We start from the raw sequence: 17,419 nt of genomic DNA on the forward strand, positions 1-17,419 counted from the left end.
AAGGCGAAATACCGCAACAAAGATGAGTGAAAGACGCCTCGCTTGGTCGTATGGAACACAGGTAAGCCAGCAACAGGGTTAGTGGGCCGACCTGGAAAACGAAGTAGGTGCGAATTAGGTGGGCGTCCTTGCTCTGACGCCGCTGCCGCCAAAATGCCTCGTTTGCGATAACGGCCACTAAGAGCAAAGCACGACCAGTGCGTTGGTAATGTGACGACAGCCGCCAATCCAGTCCACGTGAGCCTGATGCAGGTATTGTTGAAAAGGCTTGGTTCCTGCCTGGGAAGGCGAAATACCGCAACAATGATGAGTGGAACACGCCTCGCTGGGTCGTATGGAACACAGGTAAGCCAGCAACAGGGTTAGTGGGCCGACCTGGAAAACGAAGTAGGTGCGAATTAGGTGGGCGTCCTTGCTCTAACGCCGCTGCCGCCAATATGCCTCGTTTGCGATAACAGCCACCAAGAGCAAAGCACGACCAGTGCGTTGGTAATGTGACGTCAGCCGCCAATCCAGTCCACGTTGTATCGCGATGTGTGTCGCACTAAGGATAGAGGCAACTACATGGTTGCAGGAACAAGAAGAACAAGAAGGGTTTATTAGCACGGCCTTTTATAGGCAATGGAGGGAGGCGGGGTAGTAGCAGTGCTAAGCGTACAGTTTGCGGTAGCACTGATAAGACTGCGCTGACACGATAAGGCAGACAGCGCATGCCCGATACGTCCTCCGAGGGGTAATGAAAACAACAAATGTTCAAGCTATTTGATTAAAAGCAGCGTCGTACTGAAGACGTTGCGGTGGCTTCACTGTACGTGCCGACCTCCTTGGAACTGGTGTCGGTCCAGGCAAAGCTAGTGGAACATGGTTTCCAGGGCCTCCGAGCACCGGGCTGTCGGTGGCGGACTGTTGCCGAGGAGAGTCAGCAGATGTTCGTATTGTGGCACCAGGCGAGATATTTCGAGCAGATTGTCCGGGGTTATCTGGTTCACGCTCGGACGAACCGTTGTCGTCGTCACTAGTGTCTGCTGCACACTTCTCACGGGTTTGCAGAAGATGCCGCCTGTTGCGCCTAAACACACGATGATCCTCTGTTTGCACTTTGTAGGACCTGGGAGCCGCAGTGCCAACGACAGTACCTTTCTTTGACCATGTCTTGTCCCGGATCCTCACGACAGAACCTTCAGCTAAAGGTGGCAGAGGCTTTCCGCCACTCTTCTGATGGTGCTTCTTGACCACAGTTGTCTGCACAGCGCCAAAATCTGGAAGATTAGCTCTCAAGCACCTGCCCTGAAGAAGTTCTCCAGGTGATCGGCCGTCCTCCACTGGGGTACAGCGGTAGGACAGTAGACCTAGCCAGAAGTCTTCCTGTGAATGTTCACATTTCTTCATGATCCGCTTTACCACCTGAACTCCTTTCTCTGCAAGTCCGTTGGATTGCGGGTAGCGGGGGCTGGATGTGACGTGAGCGAAATCGTATGTTCTTGCAAAGGCTGCGAACTCGTGACTGGCAAATTGTGGCCCGTTATCGGTGCACACTTCAAGCGGTACGCCATACCTCGCGAACATGGCACTGAGTGCAGCGATTGCCTTCCTTGCAGTAGTGTCCACAAGTTTCTCGACTTCTGGAAAGTTAGAAAACGCGTCAAACGCCAGGATGTACGAGCTTCCCCCAAAAGAAAAAATATCAACACCAACGCGATACCACGCACATCGAGGGACTGGGCGCATGAGTAGTGGTTCCTGCGCTTGCTTGTAAGCAAATTCGCGACAAGTCGGGCAACCCTTGATCAATACATTGATGTCACTGCTGAGACCGGGCCAAAAAACAAGACGACGGGCTCTTTGCATTTCTGTAGTCCCAAATGCCCGGCATGAATTCCTGCTAAATGCCTCGCCGCATGCATTTTGGTATCACAACTTTCTTGCCTTTTAGCAATATACCATTTACGACGGAAAGCTCTGACGAAAATGGTTTAAGTTCCCCGTCGACATTCTTGCCAGTTGCTAGGCAAGAAATGACTGCCTGGAGGTAGTCATCGCGGGCAGTTTCATTTGCCAGCTGCTCACGTGTTGCATCCGTCACCATGTAGCCCAAGGCGGCAACTGCATGTACCTCCACGTCGTCAGTGGCGCCAGTGGTGTCGTCTTGAGCAGCCGGAGATGATCGTGACAGCATGTCTGCCAAAATGAGGTGCTTTCCTGCGACATACTGCAATACAAAGTCGTATTTCAGAAGTTTAAGAAAAAACCTTTGGAGGCGGGGGGGCATGTCACAAATTCCTTTTGCAGCTATAGATAGTAGAGGTTTATGATCTGTCTCAATGAAAATCTTCTGTCCGTAAATGAACTGGTAAAACTTGTCGCAGCCAAAAGAAATGCTAAGCGCCTCTTTTTCAATCTGAGCATAACGCTGCTCAGCTTGCGTGAGCACACGAGATGCATAAGCCACTGGCCGCCATTGGCCGTTATGGCACTGCAAAAGGGCTGAGCCAACGCCATCTTTGGATGCGTCGCAAGTTATCTTAGATTCGTTTCGGGGATCAAAGATGGCTAACACGGGAGTCGTGCTTAAAATCTGTACGACACTTTTCCACTCCCTCATGTGGTTTTCAGTCCACTCGAACTCTGAGTGCGACTTGATAAGTGCTCGCAGCAGCGCGGTTCGCTCAGACAGGCGCGGAACGTATTTGCCAAAATAATTCAACACACCGAGCATGCGCTGAACATCGGATTTGTTCTTGGGCACTGGCGTTTGCAGCAAACTTTGCACAAGCTTTGGGTTTGGCGAGATGCCATTGCGTGTGATGATATCGCCTAGGAACTGCACTTCGGTGACGCAAAACTTGCATTTTTCTGCGTTGAACGTTAGGCCGGATTTTTCAGCTGCTTTCATTACTGCAACTAGTCTCTGGTCATGCTCTTGTTTGGTTTCGCCCCACACCAAAATATCATCGATGTAAACGTGTACACCTCATCCGCTTTTGAAAAACTTCGGGAGCAGATGAGATACCGAAAGGCAGCCGGAGATAACGGTATCTTCCAAAGGGTGTAGAAAACGTGCATATTTTGGACGTCTTTTCGTCAAGTGGTATCTGGTGAAAACCCGAATTTGCGTCCAAACAGCTGAAATAGGCTGCGCCGGCCAATTCCCCTTCCATGTCCTCACTCTTTGGGAGCTGGTAGTGCTGCCGTTTTACGTGCTCGTTTATTTTCCTTGGGTCCATGCAAACCCTAAGTTTGCCGTCCTTTTTCTTAACCAAAACCAATGGGCTTACCCAGTCTGTCGGGCCATCCTGTTTGACGATGACGCCTGCACGCTCCATTCTACGCAGCTCCTCCCGAAGTGGTTGTCGCAGGGACAGGGGAACCCGTCGGGCTGGTTGAACAACTGGAATCGCAGATGGTTGCATGACCATGCTGTACGGTTGCTTCAGGCAGCCTAGCCCCTGAAAGACATTTTTGAAATCCTTGAGCGCTGGGTACTCCGAAGCATTTACAGTAGCCACCGTGCGATGGACAAGTCCCAGAGCTTCGCTTGCATCCAGTCCCAGAATGGCTTGACGGCCGTTCTTTACAACAAAGAACTTCACGGTGGCGGAAGCGTTACCGATAGTTACTTCCTGTGTCGTTGTTCCGAAGTGAGTTATGACACCCCCCGTGTAAGCTCTCAGCACCGCACTTGTGGGCGTTAACTGCTGCGACTCCCTAGTCTTGCGGTACATAGAGAATGGTAACAGACTGGCCTGGGACCCGGTGTCTACTTTGAAGCAAATATTTCTTCCGGCAACTTGTGCTTCCACTACCCAGTCTTTGCTGCTTCCTCTTTCAGTTCCTACTTCTAGAATGTCAAAGTCGTCACCGCTGCTGTCTTTACTAACTTGTTCAACTTTAGACATTCCTTCACAGCAAACCGCGAAGTGGTGAAGTTTACGACATTCATGGCACTTTTTCCCGTAGGCTGGGCACTGTCTGGGTCTGTGCCGTCGGTTGCACTTTTTGCAACGGTACTGCTTCCTGCAGTCATCATCACTTTTGCTTCGCGATTGTGGCGCGTGCCTTGACACAGCATCGACCAGATCGTCCGTGGCTTTCCAGACCTCGTTTCGTTGTGCGAGAGACTCTGCTACCTTGCAGAATTCTTCAGCTTTCAGCAACGTTAAAGACTTCTCTCGAAGCATTTTCCCGCGCAGCTTTGAGTTATTCGTGAAAAACACGATCTGATCCCTGATTAGCGAATCACGCTGATCTCCGAAATTACATTGTGCGGCTTGCTTTTTGAGGTCCCGGACAAACTTCTCAAAAGGTTCTCCATCTGCCTGCTTCCTGGAGCGAAACACATAACGTTCCTGAACTTCGTTGCTCACCTCGGCACAGTAGGTCTCAAATTTTCCAACCAGCGTTGCGTAATCATCCTTGCTTTCGGCTGCCTCGAACTTGAACGTGTTGAACACGTCGAGCGCTTCATCGCCGGCTATGCTCAGCAGGAGTGCGGCTTTTGCAGAATCGCTGCGAGGTTGTTCCTTCGTTGCGGTCGCCTGCAGGAACAGGTCGAATTTCTGCTTGAAGCGTTTCCAATTCTCAGAGAGGTTGCCGGTCAGTTGCAAAGGTGGCGGGGCCTTTAGAAGTTCCATAGCTGTCGCAGGATCCCACTTCTGACACCATGTATCGCGATGTGTGTCGCACTAAGGATAGAGGCAACTACATGGTTGCAGGAACAAGAACAAGAAGGGTTTATTAGCACGGCCTTTTATAGGCAATGGAGGGAGGCGGGGTAGTAGCAGTGCTAAGCGTACAGTTTGCGGTAGCACTGATAAGACTGCGCTGACACGATAAGGCAGACAGCGCATGCCCGATACACACGTGAGCCTGATGCAGGTATTGTTGAAAAGGCTTGGTTCCTGCCTGGGAAGGCGAAATACCGCAACAGAGATGAGTGAAAGACGCCTCGCTTGGTCGTATGGAACACAGGTAAGCCAGCAACAGGGTTAGTGGGCCGACCTGGAAAACGAAGTAGGTGCGAATTAGGTGGGCGTCCTTGCTCTGCCGCCGCTGCCGCCAAAATGCCTCGTTTGCGATAACAGCCACCAAGAGCAAAGCACGACCAGTGCGTTGGTAATGTGACGTCAGCCGCCAATCCAGTCCACGTGAGCCTGATGCAGGTATTGTTGAAAAGGCTTGGTTCCTGCCTGGGAAGGCGAAATACCGCAACAAAGATGAGTGAAAGACGCCTCGCTTGGTCGTATGAAACACAGGTAAGCCAGCAACAGGGTTAGTGGGCCGACCTGGAAAACGAAGTAGGTGCGAATTAGGTGGGCGTCCTTGCTCTGCCGCCGCTGCCGCCAAAATGCCTCGTTTGCGATAACAGCCACCAAGAGCAAAACACGGCCAATGCGTTGGTAATGTGACGACAGCCGCCAATCCAGTCCACGTGAGCCTGATGCAGGTATTGTTGAAAAGGCTTGGTTCCTGCCTGGGAAGGCGAAATACCGCAACAAAGATGAGTGAAAGACGCCTCGCTTGGTCGTATGGAACACAGGTAAGCCAGCAACAGGGTTAGTGGGCCAACCTGGAAAACGAAGTAGGTGCGAATTAGGTGGGCGTCCTTGCTCTGACGCCGCTGCCGCCAAAATGCCTCGTTTGCGATAACAGCCAGCAAGAGCAAAGCACGACCAGTGCATTGATAATGTGACGACAGTCGCCAATCCAGTCCACGTGAGCCTGATGCAGGTATTGTTGAAAAGGCTTGGTTCCTGCCTGGGAAGGCGAAATACCGCAACAAAGATGAGTGAAAGACGCCTCGCTTGGTCGTAAGGAACACAGGTAAGCCAGCAACAGGGTTAGTGGGCCGGCCTGGAAAACGAAGTAGGTGCGAATTAGGTGGGCGTCCTTGCTCTGACGCCGCCGCCGCCAAAATGCCTCGTTTGCTATAACGGCCACCGAGAGCAAAGCACGACCAGTGCGTTGGTAATGTGACGACAGCCGCCAATCCAGTCCACGTGAGCCTGATGCAGGTATTGTTGAAAAGGCTTGGTTCCTGCCTGGGAAGGCGAAATACCGCAACAAAGATGAGTGAAAGACGCCTCGCTTGGTCGTAAGGAACACAGGTAAGCCAGCAACAGGGTTAGTGGGCCGGCCTGGAAAACGAAGTAGGTGCGAATTAGGTGGGCGTCCTTGCTCTGACGCCGCCGCCGCCAAAATGCCTCGTTTGCTATAACGGCCACCGAGAGCAAAGCACGACCAGTGCGTTGGTAATGTGACGACAGCCGCCAATCCAGTCCACGTGAGCCTGATGCAGGTATTGTTGAAAAGGCTTGGTTCCTGCCTGGGAAGGCGAAATACCGCAACAAAGATGAGTGAAAGACGCCTCGCTTGGTCGTATGGAACACAGGTAAGCCAGCAAGAGGGTTAGTGGGCCGACCTGGAAAACGAAGTAGGTGCGAATTAGGTGGGCGTCTTTGCTCTGACGCCGCTGCCGCCAAAATGCCTCGTTTGCGATAACGGCCACCAAGAGCAAAGCACGACCAGTGCGTTGATAATGTGACGACAGCCGCCAATCCAGTCCACGTGAGCCTGATGCAGGTATTGTTGAAAAGGCTTGATTCCTGCCTGGGAAGGCGAAATACCGCAATAAAGATGAGTGAAAGACGCCTCGCTTGGTCGTATGGAACACAGGCAAGCCAGCAACAGGGTTAGTGGGCCGACCTGGAAAACGAAGTAGGTGCGAATTAGGTGGGCGTCCTTGCTCTGACGCCGCTGCCGCCAAAATGCCTCGTTTGCGATAACGGCCACCAAGAGCAAAGGACGACCAGTGCGTTGGTAATGTGACGACAGCCGCCAATCCAGTCCACGTGAGCCTGATGCAGGTATTGTTGAAAAGGCTTGGCTCCTGCCTGGGAAGGCGAAATACCGCAACAAAGATGAGTGAAAGACGCCTCGCTTGGTCGTATGGAACACAGGTAAGCCAGCAACAGGGTTAGTGGGCCGACCTGGAAAACGAAGTAGGTGCGAATTAGGTGGGCGTCCTTGCTCTGACACCGCTGCCGCCAAAATGCCTCGTTTGCGATAACAGCCACCAAGAGCAAAGCACGACCAGTGCGTTGGTAATGTGACGACAGCCGCCAATCCAGTCCACGTGAGCCTGATGCAGGTATTGTTGAAAAGGCTTGGTTCCTGCCTGGGAAGGCGAAATACCGCAACAAAGATGAGTGAAAGACGCCTCGCTTGGTCGTATGGAACACAGGTAAGCCAGCAACAGGGTTAGTGGGCCGACCTGGAAAACGAAGTAGGTGCGAATTAGGTGGGCGTCCTTGCTCTGACGCCGCTGCCGCCAAAATGCCTCGTTTGCGATAACGGCCACTAAGAGCAAAGCACGACCAGTGCGTTGGTAATGTGACGACAGCCGCCAATCCAGTCCACGTGAGCCTGATGCAGGTATTGTTGAAAAGGCTTGGTTCCTGCCTGGGAAGGCGAAATACCGCAACAATGATGAGTGGAACACGCCTCGCTGGGTCGTATGGAACACAGGTAAGCCAGCAACAGGGTTAGTGGGCCGACCTGGAAAACGAAGTAGGTGCGAATTAGGTTGGCGTCCTTGCTCTGACGCCGCTGCCGCCAAAATGCCTCGTTTGCGATAACGGCCACCAAGAGCAAAGCACGACCAGTGAGTTGGTAATGTGACGACAGCCGCCAATCCAGTCCACGTGAGCCTGATGCAGGTATTGTTGAAAAGGCTTGGTTCCTGCCTGGGAAGGCGAAATACCGCAACAAAGATGAGTGAAAGACGCCTCGCTTGGTCGTATGGAACACAGGTAAGCAAGCAACAGGGTTAGTGGGCCGACCTGGAAAACGATGTAGGTGCGAATTAGGTGGGCGTCCTTGCTCTGACGCCGCTGCCGCCAAAATGCCTCGTTTGCGATAACAGCCACCAAGAGCAAAGCACGACCAGTGCGTTGATAATGTGACGACAGCCGCCAATCCAGTCCACGTGAGCCTGATGCAGGTATTGTTGAAAAGGCTTGGTTCCTGTCTGGGAAGGCGAAATACCGCAACAAAGATGAGTGAAAGACGCCTCGCTTGGTCGTATGGAACACAGGTAAGCCAGCAACAGGGTTAGTGGGCCGACCTGGAAAACGAAGTAGGTGCGAATTAGGTGGGCGTCCTTGCTCTGACGCCGCTGCCGCCAAAATGCCTCGTTTGCGATAACGGCCACCAAGAGCAAAGCACGACAAGTGCGTTGGTAATGTGACGACCGCCGCCAATCCAGTCCACGTGAGCCTGATGCAGGTATTGTTGAAAAGGCTTGGTTCCTGCCTGGGAAGGCGAAATACCGCAACAAAGATGAGTGAAAGACGCCTCGCTTGGTCGTATGGAACACAGGTAAGCCAGCAACAGGGTTAGTGGGCCGACCTGGAAAACGAAGTAGGTGCCAATTAGGTGGGCGTCCTTGCTCTGACGCCGCTGCCGCCAAAATGCGTCGTTTGCGATAACAGCTACCAAGAGCAAAGCACGACCAGTGCGTTGGTAATGTGACGACAGCCGCCAATCCAGTCCACGTGAGCCTGATGCAGGTATTGTTGAAAAGGCTTGGTTCCTGCCTGGGAAGGCGAAATACCGCAACAATGATGAGTGGAACACGCCTCGCTTGGTCGTATGGAACACAGGTAAGCCAGCAACAGGGTTAGTGGGCCGACCTGGAAAACGAAGTAGGTGCGAATTAGGTGGGCGTCCTTGCTCTGCCGCCGCTGCCGCCAAAATGCGTCGTTTGCGATAACAGCCACCAAGAGCAAAGCACGACCAGTGCGTTGGTAATGTGACGTCAGCCGCCAATACAGTCCACGTGAGCCTGATGCAGGTATTGTTGAAAAGGCTTGGTTCCTGCCTGGGAAGGCGAAATACCGCAACAATGATGAGTGGAACACTCCTCGCTTGGTCGCATGGAACACAGGTAAGCCAGCAACAGGATTAGTGGGCCGACCTGGAAAACGAAGTAGGTGCGAATTAGGTGGGCGTCCTTGCTCTGACGCCGCTGCCGTCAAAATGCCTCGTTTGCGATAACGGCCACCAAGAGCAAAGCACGACCAGTGAGTTGGTAATGTGACGACAGCCGCCAATCCAGTCCACGTGAGCCTGATGCAGGTATTGTTGAAAAGGCTTGGTTCCTGCCTGGGAAGGCGAAATACCACAACAATGATGAGTGGAACACGCCTCGCTTGGTCGTATGGAACACAGGTAAGCCAGCAACAGGGTTAGTGGGCCGACCTGGAAAACGAAGTAGGTGCGAATTAGGTGGGCGTCCTTGCTCTGCCGCCGCTGCCGCCAAAATGCCTCGTTTGCGATAACGGCCACTAAGAGCAAAGCACGACCAGTGCGTTGGTAATGTGACGACAGCCGCCAATCCAGTCCACGTGAGCCTGATGCAGGTATTGTTGAAAAGGCTTGGCTCCTGCCTGGGAAGGCGAAATACCGCAACAAAGATGAGTGAAAGACGCCTCGCTTGGTCGTATGGAACACAGGTAAGCCAGCAACAGGGTTAGTGGGCCGACCTGGAAAACGAAGTAGGTGCGAATTAGGTGGGCGTCCTTGCTCTGACGCCGCTGCCGCCAAAATGCCTCGTTTGCGATAACAGCCACCAAGAGCAAAGCACGACCAGTGCGTTGGTAATGTGACGACAGCCGCCAATCCAGTCCACGTGAGCCTGATGCAGGTATTGTTGAAAAGGCTTGGTTCCTGCCTGGGAAGGCGAAATACCGCAACAAAGATGAGTGAAAGACGCCTCGCTTGGTCGTATGGAACACAGGTAAGCCAGCAACGGGGTTAGTGGGCCGACCTGGAAAACGAAGTAGGTGCGAATTAGGTGGGCGTCCTTGCTCTGACGCCGCTGCCGCCAAAATGCCTCGTTTGCGATAACGGCCACTAAGAGCAAAGCACGACCAGTGCGTTGGTAATGTGACGACAGCCGCCAATCCAGTCCACGTGAGCCTGATGCAGGTATTGTTGAAAAGGCTTGGTTCCTGCCTGGGAAGGCGAAATACCGCAACAATGATGAGTGGAACACGCCTCGCTGGGTCGTATGGAACACAGGTAAGCCAGCAACAGGGTTAGTGGGCCGACCTGGAAAACGAAGTAGGTGCGAATTAGGTTGGCGTCCTTGCTCTGACGCCGCTGCCGCCAAAATGCCTCGTTTGCGATAACGGCCACCAAGATCAAAGCACGACCAGTGAGTTGGTAATGTGACGACAGCCGCCAATCCAGTCCACGTGAGCCTGATGCAGGTATTGTTGAAAAGGCTTGGTTCCTGCCTGGGAAGGCGAAATACCGCAACAAAGATGAGTGAAAGACGCCTCGCTTGGTCGTATGGAACACAGGTAAGCAAGCAACAGGGTTAGTGGGCCGACCTGGAAAACGATGTAGGTGCGAATTAGGTGGGCGTCCTTGCTCTGACGCCGCTGCCGCCAAAATGCCTCGTTTGCGATAACAGCCACCAAGAGCAAAGCACGACCAGTGCGTTGATAATGTGACGACAGCCGCCAATCCAGTCCACGTGAGCCTGATGCAGGTATTGTTGAAAAGGCTTGGTTCCTGCCTGGGAAGGCGAAATACCGCAACAAAGATGAGTGAAAGACGCCTCGCTTGGTCGTATGGAACACAGGTAAGCCAGCAACAGGGTTAGTGGGCCGACCTGGAAAACGAAGTAGGTGCGAATTAGGTGGGCGTCCTTGCTCTGACGCCGCTGCCGCCAAAATGCCTCGTTTGCGATAACGGCCACCAAGAGCAAAGCACGACAAGTGCGTTGGTAATGTGACGACCGCCGCCAATCCAGTCCACGTGAGCCTGATGCAGGTATTGTTGAAAAGGCTTGGTTCCTGCCTGGGAAGGCGAAATACCGCAACAAAGATGAGTGAAAGACGCCTCGCTTGGTCGTATGGAACACAGGTAAGCCAGCAACAGGGTTAGTGGGCCGACCTGGAAAACGAAGTAGGTGCCAATTAGGTGGGCGTCCTTGCTCTGACGCCGCTGCCGCCAAAATGCGTCGTTTGCGATAACAGCTACCAAGAGCAAAGCACGACCAGTGCGTTGGTAATGTGACGACAGCCGCCAATCCAGTCCACGTGAGCCTGATGCAGGTATTGTTGAAAAGGCTTGGTTCCTGCCTGGGAAGGCGAAATACCGCAACAATGATGAGTGGAACACGCCTCGCTTGGTCGTATGGAACACAGGTAAGCCAGCAACAGGGTTAGTGGGCCGACCTGGAAAACGAAGTAGGTGCGAATTAGGTGGGCGTCCTTGCTCCGCCGCCGCTGCCGCCAAAATGCGTCGTTTGCGATAACAGCCACCAAGAGCAAAGCACGACCAGTGCGTTGGTAATGTGACGTCAGCCGCCAATACAGTCCACGTGAGCCTGATGCAGGTATTGTTGAAAAGGCTTGGTTCCTGCCTGGGAAGGCGAAATACCGCAACAATGATGAGTGGAACACTCCTCGCTTGGTCGCATGGAACACAGGTAAGCCAGCAACAGGATTAGTGGGCCGACCTGGAAAACGAAGTAGGTGCGAATTAGGTGGGCGTCCTTGCTCTGACGCCGCTGCCGTCAAAATGCCTCGTTTGCGATAACGGCCACCAAGAGCAAAGCACGACCAGTGAGTTGGTAATGTGACGACAGCCGCCAATCCAGTCCACGTGAGCCTGATGCAGGTATTGTTGAAAAGGCTTGGTTCCTGCCTGGGAAGGCGAAATACCACAACAATGATGAGTGGAACACGCCTCGCTTGGTCGTATGGAACACAGGTAAGCCAGCAACAGGGTTAGTGGGCCGACCTGGAAAACGAAGTAGGTGCGAATTAGGTGGGCGTCCTTGCTCTGCCGCCGCTGCCGCCAAAATGCGTCGTTTGCGATAACAGCTACCAAGAGCAAAGCACGACCAGTGCGTTGGTAATGTGACGACAGCCGCCAATCCAGTCCACGTGAGCCTGATGCAGGTATTGTTGAAAAGGCTTGGTTCCTGCCTGGGAAGGCGAAATGCCGCAACAATGATGAGTGGAACACGCCTCGCTTGGTCGTATGGAACACAGGTAAGCCAGCAACAGGGTTAGTGGGCCGACCTGGGAAACGAAGTAGGTGCAAATTAGGTAGGCGTCCTTGCTGTGCCGCCGCTGCCGCCAAAATGCTTCGTTTGCGATAACAGCCACCAAGAGCAAAGCACGACCTGTGCGTTGGTAATGTGACGTCAGCCGCCAATACAGTCCACGTGAGCCTGATGCAGGTATTGTTGAAAAGGCTTGGTTCCTTCCTGGGAAGGCGAAATACCGCAACAATGATGAGTGGAGCACGCCTCGCTTGGTCGTATGGAACACAGGTAAGCCAGCAACTGAGTTAGTGGGCCGACCTGGAAAACGAAGTAGGTGCGAATTAGGTGGGCGTCCTTGCTCTGACGCCGCTGCCGCCAAAATGGGTCGTTTGCGATAACAGCCACCAAGAGCAAAGCACGACCAGTGCGTTGGTAATGTGACGACAGCCGAAAATCCAGTCCACGTGAGCCTGATGCAGGTATTTTTGAAAAGGCTTGGTTCCTGCCTGGGAAGACAAAATACCGCAACAATGATGAGTGGAAACCGCCTCGCTTGGTCGTATGGAACACAGGTAAGCCAGCAACAGGGTTAGTGGGCCGACCTGGAAAACGAAGTAGGTGCGAATTAGGTGGGCGTCCTTGCTCTGACGCCGCTGCCGCCAAAATGCCTCGTTTGCGATAACAGCCACCAAGAGCAAAGCACGACCAGTGCGTTGATAATGTGACGACAGCTGCCAATTCAGTCCACGTGAGCCTGATGCAGGTATTGTTGAAAAGGCTTGGTTCCTGCTTGGGAAGGAGAAATACCGCAACAAAGATGAGTGAAAGACGCCTCGCTTGGTCGTATGGAACACAGGTAAGCCAGCAACAGGGTTAGTGGGCCGACCTGGAAAACGAAGTAGGTGCGAATTAGGTGGGCGTCCTTGCTTTGCCGCCGCTGCCGCCAAAATGCCTCGTTTACGATAACAGCCACCAAGAGCAAAGCACGACCAGTGCGTTGGTAATGTGACGACAGCCGCCAATCCAGTCCACGTGAGCCTGATGCAGGTATTGTTGAAAAGGCTTGGTTCCTGCCTGGGAAGACGAAATACCGCAACAATGATGAGTGGAACACGCCTCGCTTGGTCGTATGGAACACAGGTAAGCCAGCAACAGGGTTAGTGGGCCGACCTGGAAAACGAAGTAGGTGCGAATTAGGTGGGCGTCCTTGCTCTGCCGCCGCTGCTGCCAAAATGGGTCGTTTGCGATAACAGCCACCAAGAGCAAAGCACGACCAGTGCGTTGGTAATGTGATGACAGCTGCCAATCCAGTCCACGTGAGCCTGATGCAGGTATTGTTGAAAAGGCTTGGTTCCTGCCTGGGAAGACGAAATACCGCAACAATGATGAGTGGAAACCGCCTCGCTTGGTCGTATGGAACACAGGTAAGCCAGCAACAGGGTTAGTGGGCCGACCTGGAAAACGAAGTAGGTGCGAATTAGGTGGGCGTCCTTGCTCTGACGCCGCTGTCGCCAAAATGCCTCGTTTGCGATAACAGCCACCAAGAGCAAAGCACGACCAGTGCGTTGATAATGTGACGACAGCCGCCAATCCAGTCCACGTGAGCCTGATGCAGGTATTGTTGAAAAGGCTTGGTTCCTGCCTGGGAAGGAGAAATACCGCAACAAAGATGAGTGAAAGACGCCGGTCGTATGGAACACAGGTAAGCCAGCAACAGGGTTAGTGGGCCGACCTGGAAAACGAAGTAGGTGCGAATTAGGTGGGCGTCCTTGCTCTAACGCCGCTGCCGCCAATATGCCTCGTTTGCGATAACAGCCACCAAGAGCAAAGCACGACCAGTGCGTTGGTAATGTGACGACAGCCGCCAATCCAGTCCACGTGAGCCTGATGCAGGTATTGTTGAAAAGGCTTGGTTCCTGCCTGGGAAGGAGAAATACCGCAACAAAGATGAGTGAAAGACGCCTCGCTTGGTCGTATGGAACACAGGTAAGCCAGCAACAGGGTTAGTGGGCCGACCTGGAAAACGAAGTAGGTGCGAATTAGGTGGGCGTCCTTGCTCTAACGCCGCTGCCGCCAATATGCCTCGTTTGCGATAACAGCCACCAAGAGCAAAGCACGACCAGTGCGTTGGTAATGTGACGTCAGCCGCCAATCCAGTCCACGTTGTATCGCGATGTGTGTCGCACTAAGGATAGAGGCAACTACATGGTTGCAGGAACAAGAAGAACAAGAAGGGTTTATTAGCACGGCCTTTTATAGGCAATGGAGGGAGGCGGGGTAGTAGCAGTGCTAAGCGTACAGTTTGCGGTAGCACTGATAAGACTGCGCTGACACGATAAGGCAGACAGCGCATGCCCGATACGTCCTCCGAGGGGTAATGAAAACAACAAATGTTCAAGCTATTTGATTAAAAGCAGCGTCGTACTGAAGACGTTGCGGTGGCTTCACTGTACGTGCCGAGCTCCTTGGAACTGGTGTCGGTCCAGGCAAAGCTAGTGGAACATGGTTTCCAGGGCCTCCGAGCACCGGGCTGTCGGTGGCGGACTGTTGCCGAGGAGAGTCAGCAGATGTTCGTATTGTGGCACCAGGCGAGATATTTCGAGCAGATTGTCCGGGGTTATCTGGTTCACGCTCGGACGAACCGTTGTCGTCGTCACTAGTGTCTGCTGCACACTTCTCACGGGTTTGCAGAAGATGCCGCCTGTTGCGCCTAAACACACGATGATCCTCTGTTTGCACTTTGTAGGACCTGGGAGCCGCAGTGCCAACGACAGTACCTTTCTTTGACCATGTCTTGTCCCGGATCCTCACGACAGAACCTTCAGCTAAAGGTGGCAGAGGCTTTCCGCCACTCTTCTGATGGTGCTTCTTGACCACAGTTGTCTGCACAGCGCCAAAATCTGGAAGATTAGCTCTCAAGCACCTGCCCTGAAGAAGTTCTCCAGGTGATCGGCCGTCCTCCACTGGGGTACAGCGGTAGGACAGTAGACCTAGCCAGAAGTCTTCCTGTGAATGTTCACATTTCTTCATGATCCGCTTTACCACCTGAACTCCTTTCTCTGCAAGTCCGTTGGATTGCGGGTAGCGGGGGCTGGATGTGACGTGAGCGAAATCGTATGTTCTTGCAAAGGCTGCGAACTCGTGACTGGCAAATTGTGGCCCGTTATCGGTGCACACTTCAAGCGGTACGCCATACCTCGCGAACATGGCACTGAGTGCAGCGATTGCCTTCCTTGCAGTAGTGTCCACAAGTTTCTCGACTTCTGGAAAGTTAGAAAACGCGTCAAACGCCAGGATGTACGAGCTTCCCCCAAAAGAAAAAATATCAACACCAACGCGATACCACGCACATCGAGGGACTGGGCGCATGAGTAGTGGTTCCTGCGCTTGCTTGTAAGCAAATTCGCGACAAGTCGGGCAACCCTTGATCAATACATTGATGTCACTGCTGAGACCGGGCCAAAAAACAAGACGACGGGCTCTTTGCATTTCTGTAGTCCCAAATGCCCGGCATGAATTCCTGCTAAATGCCTCGCCGCATGCATTTTGGTATCACAACTTTCTTGCCTTTTAGCAATATACCATTTACGACGGAAAGCTCTGACGAAAATGGTTTAAGTTCCCCGTCGACATTCTTGCCAGTTGCTAGGCAAGAAATGACTGCCTGGAGGTAGTCATCGCGGGCAGTTTCATTTGCCAGCTGCTCACGTGTTGCATCCGTCACCATGTAGCCCAAGGCGGCAACTGCATGTACCTCCACGTCGTCAGTGGCGCCAGTGGTGTCGTCTTGAGCAGCCGGAGATGATCGTGACAGCATGTCTGCCAAAATGAGGTGCTTTCCTGCGACATACTGCAATACAAAGTCGTATTTCAGAAGTTTAAGAAAAAACCTTTGGAGGCGGGGGGGCATGTCACAAATTCCTTTTGCAGCTATAGATAGTAGAGGTTTATGATCTGTCTCAATGAAAATCTTCTGTCCGTAAATGAACTGGTAAAACTTGTCGCAGCCAAAAGAAATGCTAAGCGCCTCTTTTTCAATCTGAGCATAACGCTGCTCAGCTTGCGTGAGCACACGAGATGCATAAGCCACTGGCCGCCATTGGCCGTTATGGCACTGCAAAAGGGCTGAGCCAACGCCATCTTTGGATGCGTCGCAAGTTATCTTAGATTCGTTTCGGGGATCAAAGATGGCTAACACGGGAGTCGTGCTTAAAATCTGTACGACACTTTTCCACTCCCTCATGTGGTTTTCAGTCCACTCGAACTCTGAGTGCGACTTGATAAGTGCTCGCAGCAGCGCGGTTCGCTCAGACAGGCGCGGAACGTATTTGCCAAAATAATTCAACACACCGAGCATGCGCTGAACATCGGATTTGTTCTTGGGCACTGGCGTTTGCAGCAAACTTTGCACAAGCTTTGGGTTTGGCGAGATGCCATTGCGTGTGATGATATCGCCTAGGAACTGCACTTCGGTGACGCAAAACTTGCATTTTTCTGCGTTGAACGTTAGGCCGGATTTTTCAGCTGCTTTCATTACTGCAACTAGTCTCTGGTCATGCTCTTGTTTGGTTTCGCCCCACACCAAAATATCATCGATGTAAACGTGTACACCTCATCCGCTTTTGAAAAACTTCGGGAGCAGATGAGATACCGAAAGGCAGCCGGAGATAACGGTATCTTCCAAAGGGTGTAGAAAACGTGCATATTTTGGACGTCTTTTCGTCAAGTGGTATCTGGTGAAAACCCGAATTTGCGTCCAAACAGCTGAAATAGGCTGCGCCGGCCAATTCCCCTTCCATGTCCTCACTCTTTGGGAGCTGGTAGTGCTGCCGTTTTACGTGCTCGTTTATTTTCCTTGGGTCCATGCAAACCCTAAGTTTGCCGTCCTTTTTCTTAACCAAAACCAATGGGCTTACCCAGTCTGTCGGGCCATCCTGTTTGACGATGACGCCTGCACGCTCCATTCTACGCAGCTCCTCCCGAAGTGGTTGTCGCAGGGACAGGGGAACCCGTCGGGCTGGTTGAACAACTGGAATCGCAGATGGTTGCATGACCATGCTGTACGGTTGCTTCAGGCAGCCTAGCCCCTGAAAGACATTTTTGAAATCCTTGAGCGCTGGGTACTCCGAAGCATTTACAGTAGCCACCGTGCGATGGACAAGTCCCAGAGCTTCGCTTGCATCCAGTCCCAGAATGGCTTGACGGCCGTTCTTTACAACAAAGAACTTCACGGTGGCGGAAGCGTTACCGATAGTTACTTCCTGTGTCGTTGTTCCGAAGTGAGTTATGACACCCCCCGTGTAAGCTCTCAGCACCGCACTTGTGGGCGTTAACTGCTGCGACTCCCTAGTCTTG

At 52.8% G+C, this 17,419-nt stretch overlaps 2 protein-coding genes across 2 annotated transcripts; both read right to left on the bottom strand.

Annotated features, from left to right (window-relative positions):
• Positions 1-729: 729 nt before the first annotated feature.
• Positions 730-2,176, bottom strand: LOC146194103 (uncharacterized). Its single transcript, XM_084595999.1, has 2 exons — positions 2,068-2,176; positions 730-1,622 (listed from the first exon to the last, which is right to left on the bottom strand). Exons 1-2 carry the CDS (start codon positions 2,174-2,176, stop codon positions 754-756), a joined length of 978 nt encoding a protein of 325 aa, XP_084452125.1. The 3' UTR covers positions 730-753.
• Positions 2,177-14,435: 12,259 nt separating this feature from the next.
• Positions 14,436-15,271, bottom strand: LOC146194104 (uncharacterized). The gene has a single exon (XM_084596000.1). It carries the CDS (start codon positions 15,269-15,271, stop codon positions 14,459-14,461), a length of 813 nt encoding a protein of 270 aa, XP_084452126.1. The 3' UTR covers positions 14,436-14,458.
• Between the last annotated feature and the right edge of the window lie 2,148 nt (positions 15,272-17,419).

Source organism: Amblyomma maculatum, chromosome 3 (genome assembly GCF_055883805.1).
Source record: "Amblyomma maculatum isolate TAMU_Amacu chromosome 3, ASM5588380v1, whole genome shotgun sequence".
Lineage (NCBI taxonomy): Eukaryota > Metazoa > Arthropoda > Arachnida > Ixodida > Ixodidae > Amblyomma > Amblyomma maculatum.